Source organism: Tachysurus vachellii, chromosome 1 (assembly GCF_030014155.1).
Source record: "Tachysurus vachellii isolate PV-2020 chromosome 1, HZAU_Pvac_v1, whole genome shotgun sequence".
In the NCBI taxonomy this organism is placed as follows: Eukaryota; Metazoa; Chordata; class Actinopteri; order Siluriformes; family Bagridae; genus Tachysurus; species Tachysurus vachellii.
Window position 1 is genome coordinate 8,661,136 of NC_083460.1, and position 25,277 is coordinate 8,686,412.

General features: G+C 39.7%; 2 protein-coding genes across 5 annotated transcripts in view; both read right to left on the bottom strand.

Moving 5' to 3' along the window:
- Positions 1-25,277, bottom strand: part of LOC132846570 (CD48 antigen-like) — an 83,126-nt gene that overhangs the window by 19,198 nt on the left and 38,651 nt on the right. The window contains exons 1-4 of one of the 4 annotated variants that reach the window (XM_060871294.1): positions 24,833-24,895; positions 18,718-19,014; positions 18,250-18,562; positions 17,097-17,600 (exon numbers count right to left, since the gene is read on the bottom strand). The exons of 1 other annotated variant lie outside the window; for it this stretch is intronic. In XM_060871294.1, the coding sequence (XP_060727277.1) occupies positions 18,258-18,562; positions 18,718-19,014; positions 24,833-24,890 (660 nt within the window). In that variant the 5' untranslated portion in view covers positions 24,891-24,895 and the 3' untranslated portion in view covers positions 17,097-17,600; positions 18,250-18,257. Of the gene's footprint in view, positions 1-3,541; positions 3,587-17,096; positions 17,601-18,249; positions 18,563-18,717; positions 19,015-24,832; positions 24,896-25,277 lie in introns of those variants that run through there. 2 more of the 4 variants (XM_060871295.1, XM_060871296.1) reach the window with 2 other exon arrangements.
- On the bottom strand, positions 1,697-6,689 carry LOC132846611 (CD48 antigen-like). Its single transcript, XM_060871307.1, is given in 4 exon segments — positions 1,697-3,854; positions 4,017-4,313; positions 6,012-6,110; positions 6,674-6,689. Coding segments are annotated over 3 exon segments (657 nt in total). The 5' UTR covers positions 6,067-6,110; positions 6,674-6,689; the 3' UTR covers positions 1,697-3,549.

Here is a 25,277-nt window from a genome sequence, read left to right on the forward strand (position 1 = left end):
AAGGCCTACCGCAAGAAGTCAACCAAGTGCAACTCTCTAAGGCTCCTACTCACAAGGAGGGTCCTTGAGTGGGCATCTGCTGTATGGGATGCCGACACCCAGGTACGTGCTTTGTTCAGTCACTTCTCCCACCTTATATGCCAGGCGTCCTTTGGAGAGCCTTAACCACACTACAAGGACTCGCATTCAAGAACCAAGATATCATGCTATCACCATTCATCACCCAAGCCATTCGCCTGGAATAACCTCCTCAGAAACCAGCACCGCGACCTCCTGTCTCGCCCTTCCCAAGACTCAAAGGAGACCTGCCAATACCAAACCTCCCCAAATTCATGTAGCTTGGCAGGACAAGAGTGTCCCTTAGAGGAGCATCAATGCCGATTTTGCCTCCAGCTCTGCTTTTACTGAGGCCAGGACAGACACAGCTGTGCTAACTGCCCGGAGAGTGATGCCCTGTTTAAAAGAAACACTAAAATGTTATCTGGTAACCTAACATCAGAAGCTTATTGCTATATAAAAAAAATACAGCTGCCTCTTGTTATACACTGAGCTATAATCAATAAATAAAAGTCTTGGGTGTCTTTATTTACAGTACAAGAGAAACTACTTTAGTAAAAAACAGAAACTATGGAATAACTAAACAAAACAAACAAAAAACACAAAAACTAGGTCAAAGCTGTTCTGGCACATAAGCATAGTGAATAAAGGAAAAAAATGTCCAATTATCTACGTTAGTCAGATAAAATTACTTTGCCATTTGTTAAAGGTTAAGAAAAGGTTTGCCATTAACAAAGGAGGTGATTTCATCTTACTACTCTGTATCTCAGCTTTAGGTAGACAGAGTATGAGCAGCACACTGTAATATGGTCTGTTTGTGTATATAAAATGGTCTATGACAAATTAATTAATGAATTCTCTAGGATTTACATAATAAACAAATTCTCTAGAAGGTTCATAGTCAGGTTGACTTATTATACCCTCTGCTCTCTGGACCTCTTGTTTATTCCTTAGAGAGCATAGTCTTTTTCTTGGACTCGGTTGATCATGGAGCAGACCTTAACAATTCTTTTTAGACAGGTTTTGTATTTTGTAGACAACTCATTGTGAAAAGGTTAAAACACTCTTGGTAAAACACTGAAAGTTGCCTAAATTCTCAGATATCCCGCCTTGACAATACAGGTAGTGTTATCATCAAATCTCAGTTGCAAGTCAAACACTGTTCCTAAATATTTGTAACACAATACATGTGTTATTATCATGGACATGTGTCAGTAAACATGTGTTTATCTGTTCTAAAGTTTAAAATTAAAACTAAAATATTATCTGGTGACTTAACATCGGGAGCTAATTGCTCAATGAAAAAAAAATACAGCTGCATCATGCTTTGTGTAAAGCTAAGCTATATTCGGTAAATAAAAGTCTTGCATGCGAGTTGTGTTGTCCATGATGTTTATACAGCTGTAAAGGATGAAAAGCTTTAAGTCCTCTACACCTTTTCCAGTTTCAGTGCAAACTGAAGTGGGTCTAGTTTGCCATCAAATACAAATTAATACAAAATTATTTTCAATTCTGGGTTATATCATAGTGACCAAGGTTATTATTGCTACTATATCAGAGTAAAGTGACATTTGTTGTTGTAAGAGTATTAATTTGTGCTACTTTTCACTTGAAAATTGTAGAGGTAATGAAGGCGGACTCAGGTGCTGAAGAGATTTATTTACAGTGCAAGAGAAACTACTAGATTAAGAAACAGAAAACAAACACCAGAGTCAGGAATACACAAAAACTGGGTCAAAGATAGGCACAAAAATATACTGACATCAACAGAAGATTAACAAAGACATAGTGAGACAAAGAGGTTAAATCAGGTATCTAATTAAACATCACAAAACAGGTGAACATCATAAACTGATGAATTTAATCACACAACAGAAGGGTCGTGCAGGGCTGCCCTCTAGTGGTCTGGCACGAGAACATAGTGAACAGAGAAAAAAGTCCACGTTCTCCTGACAAATAAATTATTTAAGTTAGTCAGTAAAAATTATATTCTCGTTTGTAAAAGGTTAAAAAAGGTTTGCCATCATCGAGGAAGACAATTTCATCTTTTAAAATTGGGCATCACACTGTAATATGGTCTGTTTGTGTATATAAAATGGTCCATGACAAAAAAATGAGAAAAGATGATAGGAATTTTATTTTCTGGAAATAAAGCAGCAGGTTTTTCAATGTGTTTATACACTAAGAAAAGAAATACTTTCATTTATTTTATTAGGGAGGTATTAAATATAGCCTAGAGACATTAAAAGGGGCATTAAAAGGGACAGGCAGAAAGAAACAGGCTTCATGAGACATAATCTGTTTATACACAGGAATACTTTAACCCTACACAAGTATCATGCCCTTTAAAATGACACTCTAGTAGCCTAGTAGTTGTATCAACATCTGATTGTCAAATCAAATAAATTCAGTGCAATTTAAAAACCTTTTGACAATATTTATTGTCACATAACATAGAACTGAACATATATATGATTGTAGATATGCATAACGTTCTCTCATTAAATAAATAAAAGTAGGGCTACATTTAAAAATAAGAGAAAATAAATAAAATGTGAAAATCGTGTATGTTTAAATAAAGTGCTTAACTTTCCCTTTTATATCTCAGTGAGAGAACTGAGGTCTAGCTTGGCTTGGGTTAGGTTTAAACCTGGACTTGAATGGAGTCAGGGCCGTTCTCATACATGTGGAGGTGCTCATTAGTGAGCCTAGAACCATATTTATTTTGGATTATGTACATTGTAGAGAAAGCTGCCTCGCAGTTGTATGTAGAGCCAAACATGGTCAGGATGTATAGGGCTACCTCCCTCAGACCTGGGAAAGCTGTCTCAGGGACGCTGTCTTCAGATTTGAGTGGATATGTTTGTTCAAATCCTTTATATTTGGTCTCATAATGGCGTTTCACATTGTCACGTTTAATATGAGACCCACTGGTGAAGTGTGAACAGAAATCAGTCTCCGTCTCACTCGTCTGTTTCTCTCCATTTCTCCGTTTCACTCGTCTGTTTCTCTCCCTTTGTTTTCTACATGTATCGCTATCTTTCTTTCATGTGTAACTTTACTCTAATTCTCTCTCATCTGTCTTGCACTGTTGAGTCGCAGTGTTTACTTCAGGAATGCACAGACTTGATTGGTCGGTGCGTTTCCACTACCTTTACCGTAAAGACTGCAAAAGCTGCGCCGTTAAAATAGAATCGCTTCGTCAAGTTTTAAATCATAACCTTTTGTTTTGGCTGTAGGTCCGGGTCCGGATTGGACAGCTTCTGGGTCCGGACCCGGACCGCGGTCTGCCTGTTAGTGACCTATGCTCTAGAATTTCTAAGGAATGAGGGTGAGATCTGGACAGCGTGATACAACATAGGGAAGAGGGTTGGTGAGGAACAGCATAGCATGGAGAGGAAGATATGTTCAATCTTAATCATGTAATCATACCACAAATATCAATTAGTAATAGTACATTAATATAGAAGGTACATTCTCTTACATTTACATTTAGACCAGGCAGTAAGTGTGCATGCTTACACCTTCAGGAGGGCAGAGCTGTTTCACATGTTTTATCTCTATAGTTGTATTTTTCCAGCTCACTGGGTTGCTATGATTACAAATGATAAAGTTGTTACTAACATACAGTGAGAGCGAAAGTAACGTGTGTCCAGATGTTTTCTTTTCCATCATATCACAATTATCATTGTAGCAGTGAGAGGTTACTGAGAGATTCTGAGCTTCACAGGTGAGAGTCACATTACAGGTGTCATTACTTTGGAGAGAAGCAGTAAGGACTGGTTTCTCCACTGGATCTGAGATACACACATACACATGCATTACTGTACTGCTAATCAATACACACACACACACACACACACACACACACACACACACATTAATTAATTATTACTCGTTACTTAACTGATAAGGACACTATTATTGTATCAGTAGTGTATTTTGGCTATAAGACTTACCCAACACATGTAGTTAGTACTTAGCAACAACTTCCTTAATTTCACCAGCGACTTCTGCTTCATAGATTCCACTATCACTCTTCTGTAAGTTCTTCAGTGTCAGACTGTAGGTTTCCTCATTGAACTCCACCCTTTCTTTATAACCTCCATATACTCTACTTGGAGGATTTCCATTATATCTCGCAATGAGAGTTTTTGGTTTAAATGTCCAGTCAATATCTTCACTGACCGTTTCATTTTTTTTTTGTATGTCCAGTTGAACAGAACTGTTAACCAGCTTAAAAACATCATCACACACTGTAAGAAAAGAGCAAATATATACTATTTCATTATACTCTTATAACTTGTATTATATATTTACTTTATGTTACATTCATTTATTGTCAGGATCCAGCCAGGACTTTTGGATATGTGCTTTTGTTTATGTTCTGTGTCACGAGTCTGTCGCAAAATGCCGCACTGCTCTTAAAGGAGCCACAACATATTTCACCCGTTACAGATTTCCGCTGGCCAAAAAAAGAAGTTGCCCTCAGCCATACACAGCAAAAGAAACACCTCCACTTAATAACCCTTCACACATGACTGAGTCGAAAAGTTAAAAGGCAGAGAAATAGATGATGCACAACCAGTACAAGCATACAGTACATGTTAGTACAGTGTACATTAGATAGTACAGTGTACAGAAATTTGCCAGATATAAACAAAGAACAAGAACAAACACACTGAACAACTAACAGCCTAAGAACACTGAAATGACCCATTAACCTAATGCAAGTCAAGCCTTAACGTGTGATAGGGGTTAGCTGATGTTTAAGCTGTTGTCCACAACAGCTTTGAGTGTTGAAAAGTTCAAAATACAAAATTATGACTCAACAACAGTTCAATTCCAGGATAAATCCAGTGCAAAACATTTCCAGTTCCACTATTAAAAGATGTTAATAGTTAATTATAAAATTAGTAGTTAATATAATAGTTCCACTATTAAAAGATGGGTCTTAATTTACTCAAACAGCTATAACACATAATAGCAGTGTATGCACAAAACTTAAAAGGTATATTCAGGGCTAGATTCTGAGGCCCTGTGCTATATTTGGGTTGTGGTCATCCTTAGGGGATGTGGTTAAGTTCATGTGACTTTTTCCTCATATACAACATGCCAATGTATATGGCAGATTTTTGTGATGTAAAAGAAAGAAAGAAAGAAAGAAAGAACATAATTAAACTAAGATAAATTATTTACTATTATGATTATGATTAGAATTATGAAAATAAATAAATAATTAATAATAATAATAATGTGCCATGCTGATAGACTCTTACCCATAAAACCGCCATAGAATAAAATTATGACAATAATTAAATTATGAAATTTAGTTAAAGGGGTGTGCACACATGCAACTAGGTTATTGTAAGTTTACTTATTTATTTTTCCTAAAATATTTCTGATGGTTTTTCACTTACATTTTTAATGCTGTATTTCAAACAACATTGAGGGTGGAAAAAGTGCTTACATGACTGATCTTGGTTACTTTTCTTTTATTATTATTATTATTATTATTTAATATAGTATTTTAAGACAATATAGTAATATTTTACTTTACTACTAGTCATACATATACAATATATTCATAGAACTCTCTCAAACTATAACTAAACTATAAAATATACAGGGGACCCGAGTAGTTACCCTACTGCACTATACAGAAACAACCTATGCTCAAACATGAATAATGAAACAAAGTACAAGCAGAACTTCTTTCCTTCATCTTTTCTATGGAAAGAACATGTGAGTAAAAAGGCAAAAAGACAAAGTGAATAACACAAACTAACAATCAGATTTTACATGTCCTCCATTACACACCTCCATTAATGTGTCACTGTCTGAAGAATCACATTTTTATTTTTGATCATTGTTATCTAATCTTTACTACAGGTCATAGTATATAAAGCACTTTACCCTTTTCATTTCATAAAGATTTTATGGGATTAGTTTACCTGTGATTGGAACCAACATGTAGAGAAAGAAGACAAGCTGCATTGCCATTGCCATCTTGTACTGTAACTTGTTTGTGAGGAAGGAAGTTGTGCTTCCTCCTGCAGGGCGGAAAAAAAAAAAAACGATTAAAAAAAAAAAAAAAAAAAAAAAAAAAAAAAAAAAAAAAAAAAAAACAGTATTCAAAAAACAGTATTCATCCATCCAGTAGCTTGACCGAGTTATAGAACAGCCAAATAAGGCAACTTCATGTTGTTTTACTTTAATATGTGTTTGTCAGACTGCTAAAGCAACAGTGTAAAAGATGCATTTATTTCTGGTGGCTGTTATATTTGTTTAGATGAAAAGCTAATGTCAACTACAAGATACAAACTACAAGAACAAAAAAAATACAATAGTAAAACTTTTTAGAAATTAACCCGTTACTAATCATACTAATTATTTGTGTTTTCTGCATAGTATTTCTGTCAGGGTGTAGGGGGGAATGGACCCAAATGCAGTACGCATACGACTTCCAATGAAATAGTTTTAATTAGCAGAATGTTCGGTAATAACAGCAGGAACATACAAGACAGAATATCAGTCACAGGGCTAACAGCAAAAACAGGGCAAAAACAGGAATGCTCCTCACAAGATAACAGGTCTCCACAAACAAAAAACAAACCTGACAGAAAAATCAAGAAGGGCGAGTCCAGGAACAGTAAAATTTCAAGAAAAAACAAATGAATAATCCAAACAAGGTCTTTTAGTCCTGCGAAGATAATCCAAAAATAATCCAAACAAGATATCCAGAGCCTGGGCTGAAAAGTATGCAAAAAAGGAAAAATCCACGAATTGGGACACACCCGGCCGAAATCCGACACGAAATTGGTCAAAACAAAACTGAAACTTACAGGTAGCAAAAGGCATGCTCGAGCGGTAACATAATAACACGATGAGACAATCTGGCAAAGAGTGTCCGCTGGCTGCGTGCTTAAATAGTCTGCCGGAGTATAAAGAGGTATTAACCCGGAAGTGCCACAGCCAAGATGGCTGCCGCCCCGGAAGTGGCTGTACACAGCCGAGTGAGCAGGCAGAATCTGACAGTACCCTCCCTCCTATGGGCGTCTCACGACGACCGACCAGGCTGGTCGGGATGCAATCTGTGGAACTCGGCGATGAGGTCAGGGTCAAGGATGTGACGAGCCGGTACCCAAGAACGCTCCTCAGGACCATAGCCCTCCCAATCGACCAGGTACTGTATTCCCCTCCCACGACGCCTGGAGCGTAGGAGGCGACGGACAGTGAATGCAGGGCCGCCGTCAACGAACCGGGCGGGTGGAGGGGGTCTGGAGGAAAGAACCAAAGAACAGGCCTGAACGGGCTTGAGGCGAGACACATGGAAGGTGGGATGTATCCGTAAGTTCCTAGGAAGCTTAAGACATACAGCGACTGGGTTGAGTATCCTGGAGATGGGAAATGGGCCGACAAAGCGAGGTGTGAGCTTGCGGCAAGACCCCTTGATGGGGAGGTCCTTGGTGCATAGCCATACCTTTTGGCCGACACGGTACTTAGGTGCCGGACGCCGGTTTCTGTTAGCCCACCGGGCATAGTTCTGCGAGGACTTAAGAAGCACCTCACGGGCTCTTCTCCAGGTGTGACGACAACGCTCGGCTAGGGCGAGAGCAGAGGGGACAGAAGCCTCGAATTCTTGGGAAGTAAAAAGGGGTGGTTGGTAGCCATAAGCAGCCTGGAACGGGGACATGCCTGTGGCTGAGGAGGGCAAGGAGTTATGGGCGTACTCCACCCATACCAACTTGGTGGACCAGGACTCAGGTTGCTCAGCACATAAGATGCGAAGACCTGCCTCCAAATCCTGATTACAGCGTTCAACTTGACCATTGGTCTGGGGGTGGAATCCCGATGACAGGCTGACTGAGGCTCCCAGCAGCCGACAAAATTCCCGCCAAAATCCTGATGTGAACTGGGGTCCACGATCAGAGACAATGTCTCTAGGCAAGCCATGCAGTCGAAAGACATGCTGGAGGAGGAGCAGAGCAGTCTCCTTGGCAGTAGGGAGCTTGGGCAATGATATAAAGTGCACCATCTTAGAGAACCGATCCATTACAGAGAGGATGGTGGTCTGCCCAGCTGAGGGAGGTAGTCCAGTAATAAAATCCACTGCAATGTGAGACCATGGTCGTCGAGGGACAGGAAGAGGACGAAGGAACCCAGCTGGTGGAGTATGAGAGCTCTTATGTTGAGCACAGGTGGTGCATGAACCCACAAACTGGCGGACGTCCCAACGGAGGGTGGGCCACCAGAAACGCTGTTGAATGGTTGCCAGGGTACGGGACACACTGGGGTGACAAAACAAAGGCGATCAATGACACCCCTGGAGAACCTGGGACCGTAGATTATTGGGAACAAAAAGTCTGTTTGCAGGACAATTGCTGGGAGTGGCTTGCCCAGATGTGGCCTGACGGACCCTCCTCTCAATGTCCAGTTGAATAATCCGGACGGTTACCGATGTGGGAAAGACATTCTCAGTAGTATAATCTTCCTCTTCTGGGGAGTGTAAGCGTGAAAGGGCATCCGGTTTACCGTTCTTGGATCCTGGGAGATAAGACAGGGTGAAGTTAAAACGGCCGAAGAAGAGACCCCAGCGAGCTTGCCGTGCATTCAGGCGTTTGGCCGTTCTGAGATATTCCAAGTTGCGGTGGTCGGTCCAAACAATGAAAGGTTGATTTGCCCCCTCCAACCAGTGACGCCACTCCTCAAGGGCGAGTTTCACGGCCAGAAGCTCCCGGTCCCCAATGGCATAGTTCCGTTCTGCAGGGGTGAGACGGCGAGAGAAGAAGGCACAAGGGTGCACCCGATTGTCCTTGGATGGCCGAGGTGAAGAGCTCCTTGAGCCTATTAAAGGCCAGCTCGGCCTCCGAGCTCCAAGTGAAGGTCTGAAGAGTGGAGGTGAGCCGATGAAGGGGAGCGGCAACTGCACTGAAGCCCCGTATAAACCGGCGGTAAAAGTTGGCAAACCCTAAGAATCTTTGAAGTTCCTTGCGTGACCCAGGACGCGGCCAATCCTTGACCGCTGTAATACGAACCGGATCCATCTGGACGCTGCCTACTGAAAGGACAAACCCCAGGAAGGTGGTCTGGGTAACATGAAACTCGCACTTCTCTGCCTTCACAAACAAATGATTCTCCAGCAAGCATTGCAGCACGGTCCGAACATGCACTTGATGTTCCTCCTGAGAACGGGAAAAGATGAGTATGTCATCAAGATAAACAAAGACATACTGGTTCAGCATTTCCCGCAGCACATCGTTTACCAGTGCCTGGAACACCGCCGGGGCATTGGTGAGGCCGAACGGCATGACCCGGTATTCATAGTGACCAGTGGGAGTGTTAAAAGCTGTCTTCCACTCATCACCCTCCCTGATGCGCACCAGATGATAGGCGTTCCGGAGATAGAGTTTGGAAAAGATAGTGGCCCCCTGGAGCAGTTCAAAAGCTGAAGACATAAGAGGCAGTGGGTAACGGTTCTTTATGGTTATGGCATTAAGTGCCCGATAGTCAATGCAGGGTCTCAGTGAACCATCCTTCTTACTGACAAAAAAGAACCCGGCACCAGCCGGGGAAGAGGACGGACGAATAAGACCGGCAGCCAATGATTCCTGAATGTACGTAGTCATGGCTTCCCTCTCTGGCCCAGTGAGGCTGAATAGACGACCACGAGGAGGAGAAGTCCCGGGAAGGAGATCAATGGCGCAGTCGAACGGTCGGTGGGGGGGTAAGGAGGAGGCCTGTGCTTTACTGAAAACCCTCTTGAAGTCATGGTAAACTGACGGCACTGAGCTGAGGTCCGGAGAATCATTGGGGTCAGAGGAGGAACTGGGTGGAGGCCGGAGACAGTGAGACTGACAATGGGTACCCCACTTGAGGACACACCCACTGCTCCAGTCCAGATGAGGATTGTGTTGGCAAAGCCAAGGGAAGCCCAACATGACAGGTGTCTGAGGGGAAGCAATGACTAGAAATGACAGCCTCTCGTGATGATGCTCTGCTATGGTGACTTGGAGCAGCTTGGTGCGATGAGTGGCCTGATGGAGGATATGACCATCCAGTGCTCGAACGTCAAGTGCACATGGTAACCGTTCAGTCTCGATGCCCAGTTGATGTACCAGTTCACGGTCCATGAATTGTGAGTCAGCTCCTGAATCCAAAAAGGCCGCCAAGTCATGAGTCTGGCTGTCGAGCGTGATCCGAAGCTTGAGAAGGGGCTTGGAAGGCACTGAAAGCTGTCGGCTCACCACTGCCCCCTTGCTCAATGGCGAGCCCGGCCTTTTGCCGGACAAGAGAAGGCCATGTGCCCAGCCTGCCCACAGTATAGGCATAGTCCGTTGACCATGCGACGCTCCTTCTCACTAGCTGGAATGTGCCACCGACCGATCTCCATGGGTGTGGCAGAGGATGAGGGTTGTGGGGATGGTGGCGGAGGAGAAAAGCTGGGACGAGGGGTGTTTCTCCAGACACGTTGAGGAGTTCTCTCAGCCCTTCGCTCCCGTATCCTTCGGTCGACTCTAGTAGCCAGAGAGATGAGCTCATCCAATCCATGGGGTAGCTCCCGAGCAGCGAGTTCATCCTTAAGCTCAGGAGAGAGACCTCGATAGAAGGCGTCATAGAGGGCCGTGGGGTTCCATCCGCTATCAGCCGTTGCTGTGCGGAACCCAACCGCATACTCTGCCACTGAACAGCCTCCCTGTACAGTCTCAAACAGTGCCCGGGCCGCATCTTGCTGCGGGAGCGTGGTGTCAAAAACCCTCCGTAGTTCGGAGGAGAGAGCTTCCACTGAGGAGCAGATGGGCGACTGCCGTTCCCATTCGGCAGTGGCCCACAACTTCGCCTTGCCAGACAGAAGGGAGATAATGTAGGCCACTCTGGAGCGCTCAGAGGGAAAAGAGGAGGGTTGGAGCTCAAAGACGACTGCACATTGCATGAGGAAGGCTCGGCACAATCCTGGTTCACCACTGAAGCGTTCTGGGGGTAGCAGATGTGGCTCTCGGACCGGGGGCATGACTAGAGGAATTTCGGGCGGTGTGGGGGCTGAGGCAGCAGGACTGGAGAGAGAGCCAAAACGCCGAATAAGTTCATGAGTGGCTTTGGTGAGATCCTGTAACTGCTTATCATGAGCTGCAGAAGATTGCGATAGGTTTGAGAGAATGGTAGGCAAGTCTGGTGCTTCTGCTGAGTCCATGATTGGCCAGATTGTACTGTCAGGGTGTAGGGGGGAATGGACCCAAATGCAGTACGCATACGACTTCCAATGAAATAGTTTTAATTAGCAGAATGTTCGGTAATAACAGCAGGAACATACAAGACAGAATATCAGTCACAGGGCTAACAGCAAAAACAGGGCAAAAACAGGAATGCTCCTCACAAGATAACAGGTCTCCACAAACAAAAAACAAACCTGACAGAAAAATCAAGAAGGGCGAGTCCAGGAACAGTAAAATTTCAAGAAAAAACAAATGAATAATCCAAACAAGGTCTTTTAGTCCTGCGAAGATAATTCAAAAATAATCCAAACAAGATATCCAGAGCCTGGGCTGAAAAGTATGCAAAAAAGGAAAAATCCACGAATTGGGACACACCCGGCCGAAATCCGACACGAAATTGGTCAAAACAAAACTGAAACTTACAGGTAGCAAAAGGCATGCTCGAGCGGTAACATAATAACACGATGAGACAATCTGGCAAAGAGTGTCCGCTGGCTGCGTGCTTAAATAGTCTGCCGGAGTATAAAGAGGTATTAACCCGGAAGTGCCACAGCCAAGATGGCTGCCGCCCCGGAAGTGGCTGTACACAGCCGAGTGAGCAGGCAGAATATGACAATTTTAACTGTATTGCAGTAATGTACACTATTTCTGATGGTCTTCTATCATCCATTTCCCAGCATTGCTCCTTTGAAAATAAAAAACCCAGAGCGACTACATAGAGAACTGAAAATGACACAGCGTATTTCACACAATAAGGTTACTAGCACAACAAAAAGAGAATTGTGGAAGTTATCATAATAGGCTAAGGATTGCAAAATGTCTATTGGTCACTAAAATGCCCCACTTTCTGTGGAAGATTACCAAAACCAGTGTTCATAAGTCTGCTAATGTGAAATAGGCAGGAGAATAAATCCCCAAAAGAGATGGTTAGTAATAAACCAAACAAATAGGAAAATATGACTACAATCCAGTTCATTAATCAAAAAGATAGGCATTGCTATCAGTTTATGTATTTTTGTGGTGTTTATTTTATCGTTTTCCTCATTATAGCTTGATTGGGACTTTCCACAGAGTTTTTTAAGTAAAGAATGAAACCAGACTTGAGCATGCTGTGAAAGTAATGTGTTGAATGTGACACTGATTAGTATTAACTGAACAACATGACCACATAAATTTTTTTGAAGGGTGCTAAAAGATTTCACCCACACCAAGCCTGCTGGTTCCTTTTCTTGAATCATGTTAACTTTTGTATATTTTACCACTGGTGACAACTGGAAGATTTTACATCATGCCTGAATTACAATCGATATCTATACATATGATTGTGTTCTGTTTAATCTGTTGATTGGGCCTCATGTTTAATTCTTAGTCTCTCCAAATGTCAACAAAATCAGTCGTTTCTGTTTAAACATTTGTTATTTAATCTAGGTTCTATTGTTAGTAAAATATTGGCTCATGTAATTAGAAAGTCTTTCATTAGTTTGATGATACATACTGACTGCTAATCAAAATTGGCCTCTTTTCAATAGAAAATCTGAATTTGAGTTCTTTAGTTTCAAGCAATTTAACAAGAAAAACCTTCAACAAATGTGAAAAAAAAACTCAATCATTTTGATCAGTTTGGAATGTAGTGTGTATTTTTGATATTTAAGCCATGATGTTCAAGCCATGATGTTTAAAGTATATACACAATCTATCTTTTAGCGTTTACAGTCCCTGACAAAAGTCTTGTCGCTTATCTATTTTGTAGAAACACCTGCTATTAACCTGACTTTTAATTAATCAATTGGTGTTAGAAATAGCTCATATGAAAATCTAAAACCCTCCCAAATGATGTTTAATGCACTTAAATAAATTAGTTTCACTGAAAAAAGATTTATCATTTAATCAAGACAGAAAGGTCAAATTTTGGCAAGACAAAAGTTTTGTCGCCTATACAGAAATTGAACAAATTTACTGCAAATACAAAAATATGTCAGCAAATTAAGTAGTGGTGCTGTGAGATCCAAATTTAATATCTTGTATGACTTCCATGAGCTTAAAGGACTGCATCCATGCGGTTTGGCAAGGTTTCATACAATTTATTGATGAAGTCATCAGGAATAGCAAAGAAAGGAGTCTTGCATGAATCCCAGAGTTCATCAATATTCTTTGGTTTCGTCTTCCATGCTCGCTCTTTCATCCTACCCCACATATGCTCAATGATGTTCATGTCTGGTGACTGGGCTGGCCAATCCTGGAGCATCTTGATCTTCTTCACCTTGAGGAACTTTGATGTGGAGATGGAAGTATGCGATGGAGCACCATCCTGCTGCAGAATTTGGCCTCTTTTATGGTTGGGAATATAAAAGGTAGCTAAGATTTCTTGGTATTTTAGACTATTGATGTTGCCTTCCACCCTGCAGATCTCTCGCACACCCCCATACTGGATGTAACCCCAGACCATGATTTTTCCACCACCAAACTTCACTGTTTTCTGGGTGAATCTCGGATCCACACTTACACTGCCCTTCTAATAAGAAAAATTACTTAAATAAGGTCTGTTTACCTGTATTTCTTGGGGGAAAATTCAATGGTTTGGATAATTAATGTTCAACCTGTCAAACAACTTTACAACACACTTTTCTGGATTTTATTTAAAGTTTCCCTTAATAGAAAATTGAATTGGACTGCTGCTTTGTGTTTAATTTCAAATAGGTTTGTCTTTCTCAAACAAATATACAAATAGTCATAAAGAACGACAATAAGAAAAAGGCAGAGAAACCCAGTTCAAAGTGAGATAAAGTAATTATAGGCATATAACCACTTTTCTTTCATACATACAGTATAAAATCATATCATGAGGATTTCATAATCAAATTTAGCACAGCTGTGTAATGCTTAATGAATTACAGTTTTTGGCTTAAAATAATTATGTTCATTTGGGACACATGTCTTTCAAAGAGATACAAGTATTTATATCTCATATACATAGATATATGAATAGTTTTATATTAGTTAAAAGATTGAAAACAGCATTCAGATACACTGTTTAAGAATATTTAAACAAAATCTTATTATTGTTGTTTCAAAAGCAATATCTCAGATTTCAGAGATGTTTTAGTGTGACTTAGATGATGGTATGCTAACCAGTAGTTTCCAGAATGACTCTGAAATGACTCAGCGACTCAAACAGATCAGCAGAATTCAGGTATAAAAATGACTTTTTAATTTGTTTATTGTTTATTAATTCTAGGTTTTATACAATTTCTAGACTATAGCTTATTACATATTTAATTGAGTTCTATTTCACACTATCAAAAGTTTTTACAGACAATGTCTTTAAAAGGGTCATTTTTATTATGAGCCTATATACAGTATATTATAAAAATGTTTAGAATATTTTAGATTTCTGCACATTTTTGACCCAAAACATCATCAGATTAATTGAATCCCCAATGTTTCCATTTCAACAAATATCTGAATAATAAAAGATCAAATTTCAAAGATGGTTCTTTCTACTTCAGAAATATGTATATAAAAGATGATTTTTAACAATAAGCCTGAACACCTGAAACACATGGCAAGTGCCATTTTTTTACATGCTCTAATAAACAAAAAACCCTTATCTCTTTACACTTATCTACAAAGATTTTGCTTTAATTATGTGAATTTAGTATTGCATGATTATGCAATTTGTAATCATTCTGTGTCCAAGGGGTGTTGAGAGAGGCTTCATTCAATAACATATGTGTGTTCACTGCATGTTAAATTTAATGTCTTACTATCTATACATTTTTCATTTAATCTTGATTATCTCTGGATATCATGGGCTCTTTTACTTGAAATGTGAATATATCAGACATTGCTGATATGATTCAAGAAATATCAAATATCATTGTGTAATACCAAGTTCATTACTATCTTTACTTTTTGAATATTACTTTAACCTTTATGACTATATATATATATATATATATATATATATATATATATATATATATATATATATATATACAGTATATGTATATATGAATATTTGTTTTACCTTTGCGGCATTCCCACTCCCAGGCCTGAGGCAGCATGAATGGCTCTGCCTGAAAGAATTGATGTCTAAGCAGGCAGGTACAAAGCCTTTCCCTCCAGCCCAAGGCCTACCGCAAGAAGTCAACCAAGTGCAACTCTCTAAGGCTCCTACTCACAAGGAGGGTCCTTGAGAGGGCATCTGCTGTATGGGATGCCGACACCCAGGTACGCGCTTTGTTCAGTCACTTCTCCCACCTTATATGCCAGGTGTCCTGTAGAGCCTTAACCACACTTCAAGGACTCGCATCCAAGAACCAAGATATCATGCTATCACCATTCATCACCCAAGCCATTCGCCTGGAATAACCTCCTCAGAAACCAGCACCGCGACCTCCTGTCTCGCCCTTCCCAAGACTCAAAGGAGACCTGCCAATACCAAACCTCCCCAAATCCATGTAGCTTGGCAGGACAAGAGTGTCCCCTAGAGGAACATCAATGCCGATTTTGCCTCCAGCTCTGCTTTTACTGAGGCCAGGACAGACACAGCTGTGCTAACTGCCCGGAGAGTGATGCCCTGTTTAAAAGAAACACTAAAATGTTATCTGGTAACCTAACATCAGAAGCTTATTGCTATATAAAAAAAATACAGCTGCCTCTTGTTATACACTGAGCTATAATCAATAAATAAAAGTCTTGGGTGTCTTTATTTACCGTACAAGAGAAACTACTTTAGTAAAAAACAGAAACTATGGAATAACTAAACAAAACAAACAGAAAAAACACAAAAACTAGGTCAAAGCTGTTCTGGCACATAAGCATAGTGAATAAAGGAAAAAAATGTCCAATTATCTACGTTAGTCAGATAAAATTACTTTGCCATTTGTTAAAGGTTAAAAAAAGGTTTGCCATTAACAAAGGAGGTGATTTCATCTTACTACTCTGTATCTCAGCTTTACTGTAGGTAGACAGAGTATGAGCAGCACACTGTAATATGGTCTGTTTGTGTATATAAAATGGTCTATGACAAATTAATTAATGAATTCTCTTAGGACTTACATAATTAAGAAATTCCCTAGAAGGTACATAGTCAGGTTAACTTATTATACCCTCTGCTCTCTGGACCTCTTGTTTATTCCTTAGAGTCTTTTTCTTGGACTCGGTTGATCATGGAGCAGACCTTAACAATTCTATTTAGACAGATTTGTATTTTGTAGACAACTCATTGTGAAAAGGTTAAAACACTCTTGGTAAAACACTGAAAGTCACCTAAATTCTCAGATGTCCCGCCTTGACAATACAGCTAGTGTTATCATCAAATCTCAGTTGCGAGTCAAACACTGTTCCTAAACATTTGTAACGCAATACAGTACTTGTGTTATTATGATGGATATGTGTCAGTAAACATGTGTTTATCTGTTCTAAAGTTTAAAAGTAAGACTAAAATATTATCTGGTGACTTAACATCAGGAGCTAATTGCTCAATGAAAAAAAAAATACAGCTGCATCATGCTTTGTGTAACGCTAAGCTATATTCGGTAAAAAGTCTTGCATGTGAGTTGGGTTGTCCATGATGTTTATACAGCTGTAGAGGATGAAAAGCTTTAAGTCCTCTACGCCTTTTCCAGTTTCAATGCAAACCGAAGTGGGTCTAGTTTGCCATCAAATACAAATTAATACAAAATTATTTTCAATTTTGGGTTATATCATAGTGACCAAGGTTATTATTGCTACTATATCAGAGTAAAGTGACATTTGTTGTTGTAAGAGTATTAATTTGTGCTACTTTTCACTTGAAAAATTGTAGAGGTAATGAAGGTGGACTCAGGTGCTGAAGAGATTTATTTACAGTGCAAGAGAAACTACTGAATTAAGAAACAGAAATCAAACAATAGAGTCAGGAATACACAAAAACTGGGTCAAAGATATGCACAAAAATATACTGACATCAACAGAGGCTTCACAAAGACATAGTGAGACAAAGAGGTTAAATCAGGTATCTAATTAAACATCACATAACAGGTGAACATCATAAACTGATGAATTTAATCACACAACAGAAGGGTAGGGGGCACGGTGGCTTAGTGGTTAGAACGTTCGCCTCACACCTCCAGGGTTGGGGGTTCGATTCCCACCTCCGCCTTGTGTGTGTGGAGTTTGCATGTTCTCTCCGTGCCTCTGGGGTTTCCTCTGGGTACTCCGGTTTCCTCCCCCGGTCCAAAGACATGCATGGTAGGTTGATTAGCATCTCTGGAAACAGGCTCCCCGTGACCCGAGGTAGTTCAGATGAATGAACAGAAGGGTCGTGCAGGGCTGGGCTCTAGTGGTCTGGTATGAGAACATAGTGAACAGAGAAAAAATGTCCATGTTCTCCTCAACAATTACATTATTTAAGTTAGTCATTAAACATTATATTCTCATTTGTAAAAGGTTAAAAAAAGGTTTGCCATCATCGAGGAAGACAATTTAATCTTTTAAAATTGGGCATCACACTGTAATATGGTCTGTTTGTGTATACAAAGGGTCCATGACAAAAAATAAGATGATAGGAATTTTATTTTCTGGAAATAAAGCAGCAGGTTTTTCAATATGTGTTTATACACTAAGAAAAGAAATGTTTTCATTTATTTTATTAGGGAGGTATTAAATATAGCCTAGAGAATATTTTCCTTACATCTAGAAGACATGTATGGACATTAAAGGGACAGACAGAAAGAAACAGGCTTCACGAGACATAATCTGTTTATACACAGGAATACTTTACCCCTACCCAAGTATCATGCCTTTTAAAATGACACTTTCTAGAATTTCTAAGGAATGAGGGTGAGATCTGGACAGCGTGATACAACATAGGGAAGAGGGTTGGTGAGGAACAGCATAGCATAGAGAGGAAGATATGTTCAATCTTAATCATGTAATCATACCACAAATATCAATTAGTAATAGTACATTAATATAGAAGGTACATTTTACTTACATTTACATTTAGACCAGGCAGTAAGTGTGCATGCTTACACCTTCAGGAGGGCAGAGGTGTTTCACATGTTTTATCTCTATAGTTGTATTTTTCCAGCTCACTGGGTTGCTATGATTACAAATGATGAAGTTGTTACTAACATACAGTGAGAGGAAAGGAAACGTGTCTCCAGATGTTTTCTTTTCCATCATATCACAATTATCATTGTAGCAGTGAGAGGTTACTGAGAGATTCTGAGCTTCACAGGTGAGAGTCACATTACAGAAGTCATTACTTTGGAGAGAAGCAGTAAGGACTGGTTTCTCCACTGGATCTGAGATACACACATACACACACACACACACACACACACACATTACTGTACTGCTATTCAGTGCACACACACACACAAAATTAATTATTACTCATTACTTGTCTGATAAGAACAATATTATTGTATCAGTAGTGCATTTTGGCATTAAGACTTACCCAACACCTTTAACTGGTACGTAGCAACAGTAATGCCATCCCCAAGTGCTTCTGCTTCATAGATTCCACTATCATTCTTCTGTAGGTTCTTCAGTGTCAGACTGTAGGTTTCCTCATTGAACTCCACCCTTTCTTTATATTCTTCAGGTACTATAGGCTGGGAATTTCTAATATATAGCACAATGTAAATGTCTTTATTTTTAAATGTCCAGAAAAAAATTGATAAGGACTTATCAAAATGTTCTTGTATGTCCAGTTGTACAGAACTGTTAACCAGCTTAAAAACATCATCACACACTGTAAGAAAAGAGCAAATATATACTATTTCATTATACTCTTATAACTTGTATTATATATTTACTTTGTTACATTCATTTATTGTCAGGATCCAGCCAGGACTTTTGGATATGTGCTTTTGTTTATGTTCTGTGTCACGTGTCTGTCGCAAAATGCCGCACTGCTCTTAAAGGAGCCACAACATATTTCACCCGTTACAGATTTCCCTTGGCCAAAAAAAGAAGCTGCCCTCAGCCATACACAGCAAAAGAAACACCTCCACTTAATAATCCTTCACACATGACTGAGTTGAAAAGTTAAAAGGCAGAGAAATAGATGATGCACAACCAGTACAAGCATACAGTACATGTTAGTACAGTGTACATTAGATTGTACAGTGTACAGAAATTTGCCAGATATAAACAAAGAACACAGAACAAGAACAAACACGCCGAACAACTACCAGCCTAAGAACACTGAAATGACCCATTAACCCTAATGCAAGTCAAGCCTTAACGTGTGATAGGGGTTAGCTGATGTTTAAGCTGTTGTCCACAACAGCTTTGAGTGTTGAAAAGTTCAAAATACAAAATTATGACTCAACAACGGTTCAATTCCAAGATAAATCCAGTCCAAAACATTTCCAGTTCCACTATTAAAAGATGTTAATAGTTAACTAGATTTGTAAAGTTCGTCGAGACAAACTTTGATGTTGGCTTTGACGGTGCAGGTATTCGCAAAGGCCGGTGCTTTTTGGAGGCGAGTGGACATAAGGGTCAGTGTTACTTTTGGAGGCAAGTGGACAGAAAGATTGTGAAAGCTACTGGACCGCTAGGGTGCCAATACTTTTGGAGGCGAGTGGACATGAGCATGTGACGTGATCCGAATACCCGTGAGGCAGTTCCCCTCATTGTGCTGAGTGTTTTGATATGTCACATGTCCATGTTGTGCAAATTTTTTATTTCGCTTATTTTGGGGGCGGGACTACACGTGACGTCACGTGACGTGACCAAAATACACGTGAGGCAGTTCCCCTCATTGTGCCGAGTGTTTTGATATGTCACATGACCATATTGTGCAAATTTTGGATTTTCACGTGACGTCAAAGGGACATCACGTGACGTGACGTGACCAAAATAAACGTGGGGCAGTTCCCCTCATTGTGCTGAGTGTTTTGATATGTCACATGTCCATGTTGTGCTAATTTTTTATTTTCACGTGACGACGCGTGACGACACGTGACATGACCATAACACACGTGTGGCAGTTCCCCTCATTGTGCCGAGTGTTTTGATATGTTACATGTCCATGTTGTGCTATTTTTTTATTTTCACGTGACGACACGTGACGTGACGTGACCATAACGCACGTGAGGCACTTCCCCTCATTGGGCTGAGTGTTTTGATATATGACATGTCCATGTTGTGCTAATTTTTGATTTCACTTATTTTGGGGGCGGGGCTACACGTGACGTCACGTGACGTGACCAAAATACACGTGGGGCAGTTCCCCTCATTGTGCTGAGTGTTTTGATATGTCACATGTCCATGTTGTGCAAATTTTTGATTTTGCTTATTTTGGGGGCGGGGCTATACACGTGACGACACGTGACGTGACCAAAATACACGTGAGGCACTTCCCCTCATTGGGCTGAGTGTTTTGATATGTCACATGTCCATGTTGTGCAAATTTTTGATTTCGCTTATTTTGGGGGCGGGGTTATACACGTGACGTCACGTGACGTGACCAAAATACACGTGAGGCACTTCCCCTCATTGGGCTGAGTGTTTTGATATATGACATGTCCATATTGTGCTCATTTTTGATTTCGCTTATTCTGGGGGCGGGGCTACACGTGACGTCACGTGATGTCACCAGTATACCTGGTGGGGTGCCAATACTTTTGGCAAAAAGTGGCTGAGGGTTTGGACATTTCATGTCAATACTGCAGTCATTATGGGATTCTACTTGTTATTATACTGCATAGAACACAGGAGAGAAGCCGTGCCTGAGCTCTGCACACGCTGCGTGTGTGAAAGCTTAGAGGAATTTTAGGAATTCCCCATTCAAGTCTATGGGACGTTCCATCGTCGAATACGGGAAAACCGAAAGTTCCGTCGGAACGCCGAGTCCGGAACTTTGTCCGGAGTAACGTCCTAAAGAACCTGTCCGAGTTTGGTGTAAATCGCTCGAAAACTTGCAGAGTTATAAACCTCCAAAGTTTATAATGGAAGCGGATACGAAAAAAGGCCACTTTGAGCTTCCGTACCGGGAATGCCGGAATTCCGATCGCTTAGAAAAGTAATAGCAACAAACTTCAGACCAGGGTCTATGACATATCCGAATTTGGTGCATGTGGCTCGAAAGCCCTAGGACGAGTTACTCTTGATAAATTTGTGGCTAAGAAGAAGAATAATAATAATAACTAGATTTGTAAAGTTCGTTGTGACAAACTTTGATGTTGGCTTTGACGATGCAAGTATTTGCAAAGGCCGGTGCTTTTTTTGAGGCGAGTGGACATAACGGTTAGTGTTACTTTTGAAGGCAAGTGGACAGAAAGCTAGGGTGCCAAAACATTTGGCGGTAAGTGGAGACGAGAATGTGATGTCATCAGAATACACGTGAGGAAGTTCCCCTCATTGTTCTGAGTGTTTTGATATGTCACATGTCCATGTTGTAAAAAGTTTTTTGATTTTGCATATTTTGGGGGCGGGACTGCGGCACAACTGAAAGGCCAGTCGGTACACCAGTTTAAAACATTGTTCAGAGTATCACCCTAAAGGAGCTGGCCGAGTTTGGTGTAGATCGTTCAAAAGCTTGCCGAGTTATAAACCTCCAAAATTTATAATGGGAGTCTATGGGAAAAAAGGCAATTTTGAGACCTGGTACCGGAAGTACCGGTACTCGGATCGCTTAGAAAAGTAATAGCAACAAACTTCAGACGAGGGTCTACAACATATCCGAATTGGGTGCATGTGGCTCAAAAGCCCTAGGAGGAGTTACTCTTGATAAATTTTTGTCTAAGCTTAAATAGGAAAACAGAATGTTGGCTTCTACAAAGCCAACATAATAATAATAATAATAATAATAATAATAATAATAATAATAATAATAATAATAATAATAATAATAAGCTTATGAAGGAAATCAGAATATTGGCTTCTACAAAGCAAACATAATAATAATAATAATAATAATAATAATAATAATAATAATTATAATAATTTTAATAAGCTTATAAAGGAAATCAGAATGTTGGCTTCTACAAAGCCAACATAATAATAATAATAATAATAATAATAATAATAATAATAATAATAATAATAATAATAATAAGCTTATAAAGGAAATCAGAATGTTGGCTTCTACAAAGCCAACATAATTATTACTCGTTACTTAACTGATAAGGACACTATTATTGTATCAGTAGTGTATTTTGGCTATAAGACTTACCCAACACATGTAGTTAGTACTTAGCAACAACTTCCTTCGTGTCACCAGCGACTTCTGCTTCATAGATTCCACTATCACTCTTCTGTAAGTTCTTCAGTGTCAGACTGTAGGTTTCCTCATTAAACTCCACCCTTTCTTTATAACTTCCATACACTCTACTTGGAGGATTTCCATTATATCTCACAATGAGAGTTTTTGGTTTAAATGTCCAGTCAATATCTTCACTGACCGTTTCTTTTTTTTTTGTATGTCCAGTTGAACAGAACTGTTAACCAGCTTAAAAACATTATCACACACTGTAAGAAAAGAGCAAAAATAAACTATTTAATTGTCTTGTTTTTGTTGATTTATTTTGTTTTATTCATTGTCATAATAATTTACTTGAATTAACAAATAAACTATCCAGCCAACAAGTAGAGCTAGCAAAGCACTGGCATATCGATGAAAGTCTGTATTTTATTTATTTCTTTTTTTATACATCGGCTGTATCCCAAATTTCACTACACTAAACATTCTCTACACTAATTATGTTGGCTTTGTAGAAGCCAACATTCTGTTTTCCTATTTAAGCTTAGACAAAAATTTATCAAGAGTAACTCCTCCTAGAGCTTTCGAGCCACATGCACCAAATTCGGATATGTTGTAGACCCTGGTCTGAAGTTTGTTGCTGTTACTTTTCTACGCGATGCGAGTACCGGTACTTCCGGTACTGGGCCTCAAAGTGGCCTTTTTTCCCATAGACTCCCATTATAAAATTTGGAGGTTTATAACTCGGCAAGCTTTCAAACTATCTACACCAAACACGGCCAGCTCCTTTAGGGTGATACTCTGAACAAACTTTTACATTGGTGTACCGACTGGCCTTTCGGTTGTGCCGTAGCCCCGCCCACAAAATATGCAAAATCAAAAAACCTTTTACAACATGGACATGTGACATATCAAAACACTCAGAACAATAAGGGGAACTTCCTCACAGGTATTCTGATGATGTCATGTGACGTCACGTGATGTCACGTGAAAATAAAAAAAATTGCACAACATGGGCATGTGACATAACAAAACACTCAGCCCAAAGAGGGGAATTGTGTCACAGGTTTTCGGATGACGTCACATGCTCGTCTCCACTTGATTTCACAAGTTTTATGTCCACTCGCCTCCAAAAAGCACCGGCCTTTGCGAATACTTGCCTTGTCAAAGCCAACATCAAAGTTTGTTGCGACGAACTTTACAAATCTAGTTCCATCTATTTTCTGTACCACTCTACCACTTAGGGTTGTGGAGAGCCAATTCCAAGGGACTTGGGCATAAAGTGGGGGACACCCTGGATGTGGTGGAAACCAATCACACACATTTACACACTGCGGCCAATATAGATGTTAGTCAGCATGCATGGAGGTGCCATGGAAATGTGCTATCCTCTAAGACACCATGCCCCCTGTACACCAACAACCCTGTAAGTATTTAACTGAGCAGCATTTACTTCAAAAGTGTCTGATAACACAAACAAGATGTACACACTAATTCCTACCAAAATTATTTTCCATTTTTGGTTATATAATAATGACCGTGTTTATTATAATAAAACCATAATCAAAGTGGCTTATTTGTTTCTAAGAGTATTAATAAGAATTATTTTTCACATGCAAAATTGTGTCACATACAGGTGATGATGGTGGACTCATATGCATTAGAGATTTATTTACAGTGCAAGAGAAACTACTAGATTAAAGGTGGGGTGCACGTTGTTTGAGAAATGCTTCAGAAAACTGAGTCGGGTCGACAAACAAAACAAACATGTAGCCAATGAGCAAAAAGGGGAATGTCTTGTCAATATGCGGTGGAGTGTTCAGTGCGCATGTCTGACATTAGCAGAAAGTGATTGAAACATTGACATGCCAGATAAAAAAAGCAAAAAAAAAGCAAAAAAAAAAGCTTACGATAAAGCAAGAAGCAGGACCCATGTTAATATAGGATCAGTTTTCCAGCATTGGAGAGAACTGAATGTCTTCCGCGCGAAACGGAGATAAACTCAATGAGTAATACTATGGTAATAAAAATGTGTTTTTGTAGTACTGTTTGTTTTTTATGTACATTTTTGACACTTGATTTTTCCCCCATATTTTTACTTATTTATGTAATAAATAAGTAAAATAAAATAATTTCTCAGTACATTTCCACACCTTTACAGCCAGCCATTGTTAAATAACCGCGATATTTGTAAAGAGAAAAAAACACCACAGTAAAACGGAACTTTTCATTTAAAGGCAAACAACACCAGCACTGATATTTATGATCCTTCAGTTTTAATCTCTAATCTGTATCCAAATCTCACTCACATTATATCAAAGCATTTTAACCTCTTTAGTCAGTTTAGAAGATTAGTTACCTGTAACTGAGACCAAAACGGACAGAAAGAAGTCCAGCTGCATCACCAGCGCCATCATGTACGAGAGCTTCCTCCTTTTTTTTTTTTTTGCTTCCTCCTCAGATTGAGGAAGTTATGATCGTTTTGGTCTTTATTTATGGTGAAATTTGATTTGTGAATATAAACTCATGAACTAAGTGGGAGGAGCTATGATCTATTTGCTTGGTACAAAACAGGAAAAATTACATATTTAATTATTACTATTAATTATTTATAATAATTGACTTCAATTATTGTAATAAATTATAATAATTATAATTAACTAATTTACTTAAATTACAATTTAATTATACCATTAGTATATAATAAGTAGCAGTCACAAGTGACTTTGCCTTGATTTTCTTTTTTTTTTCAGTCTTACTCTGGTGAAAACCCCAAAATATCTACATGTTGTTGTTGTTGTTGC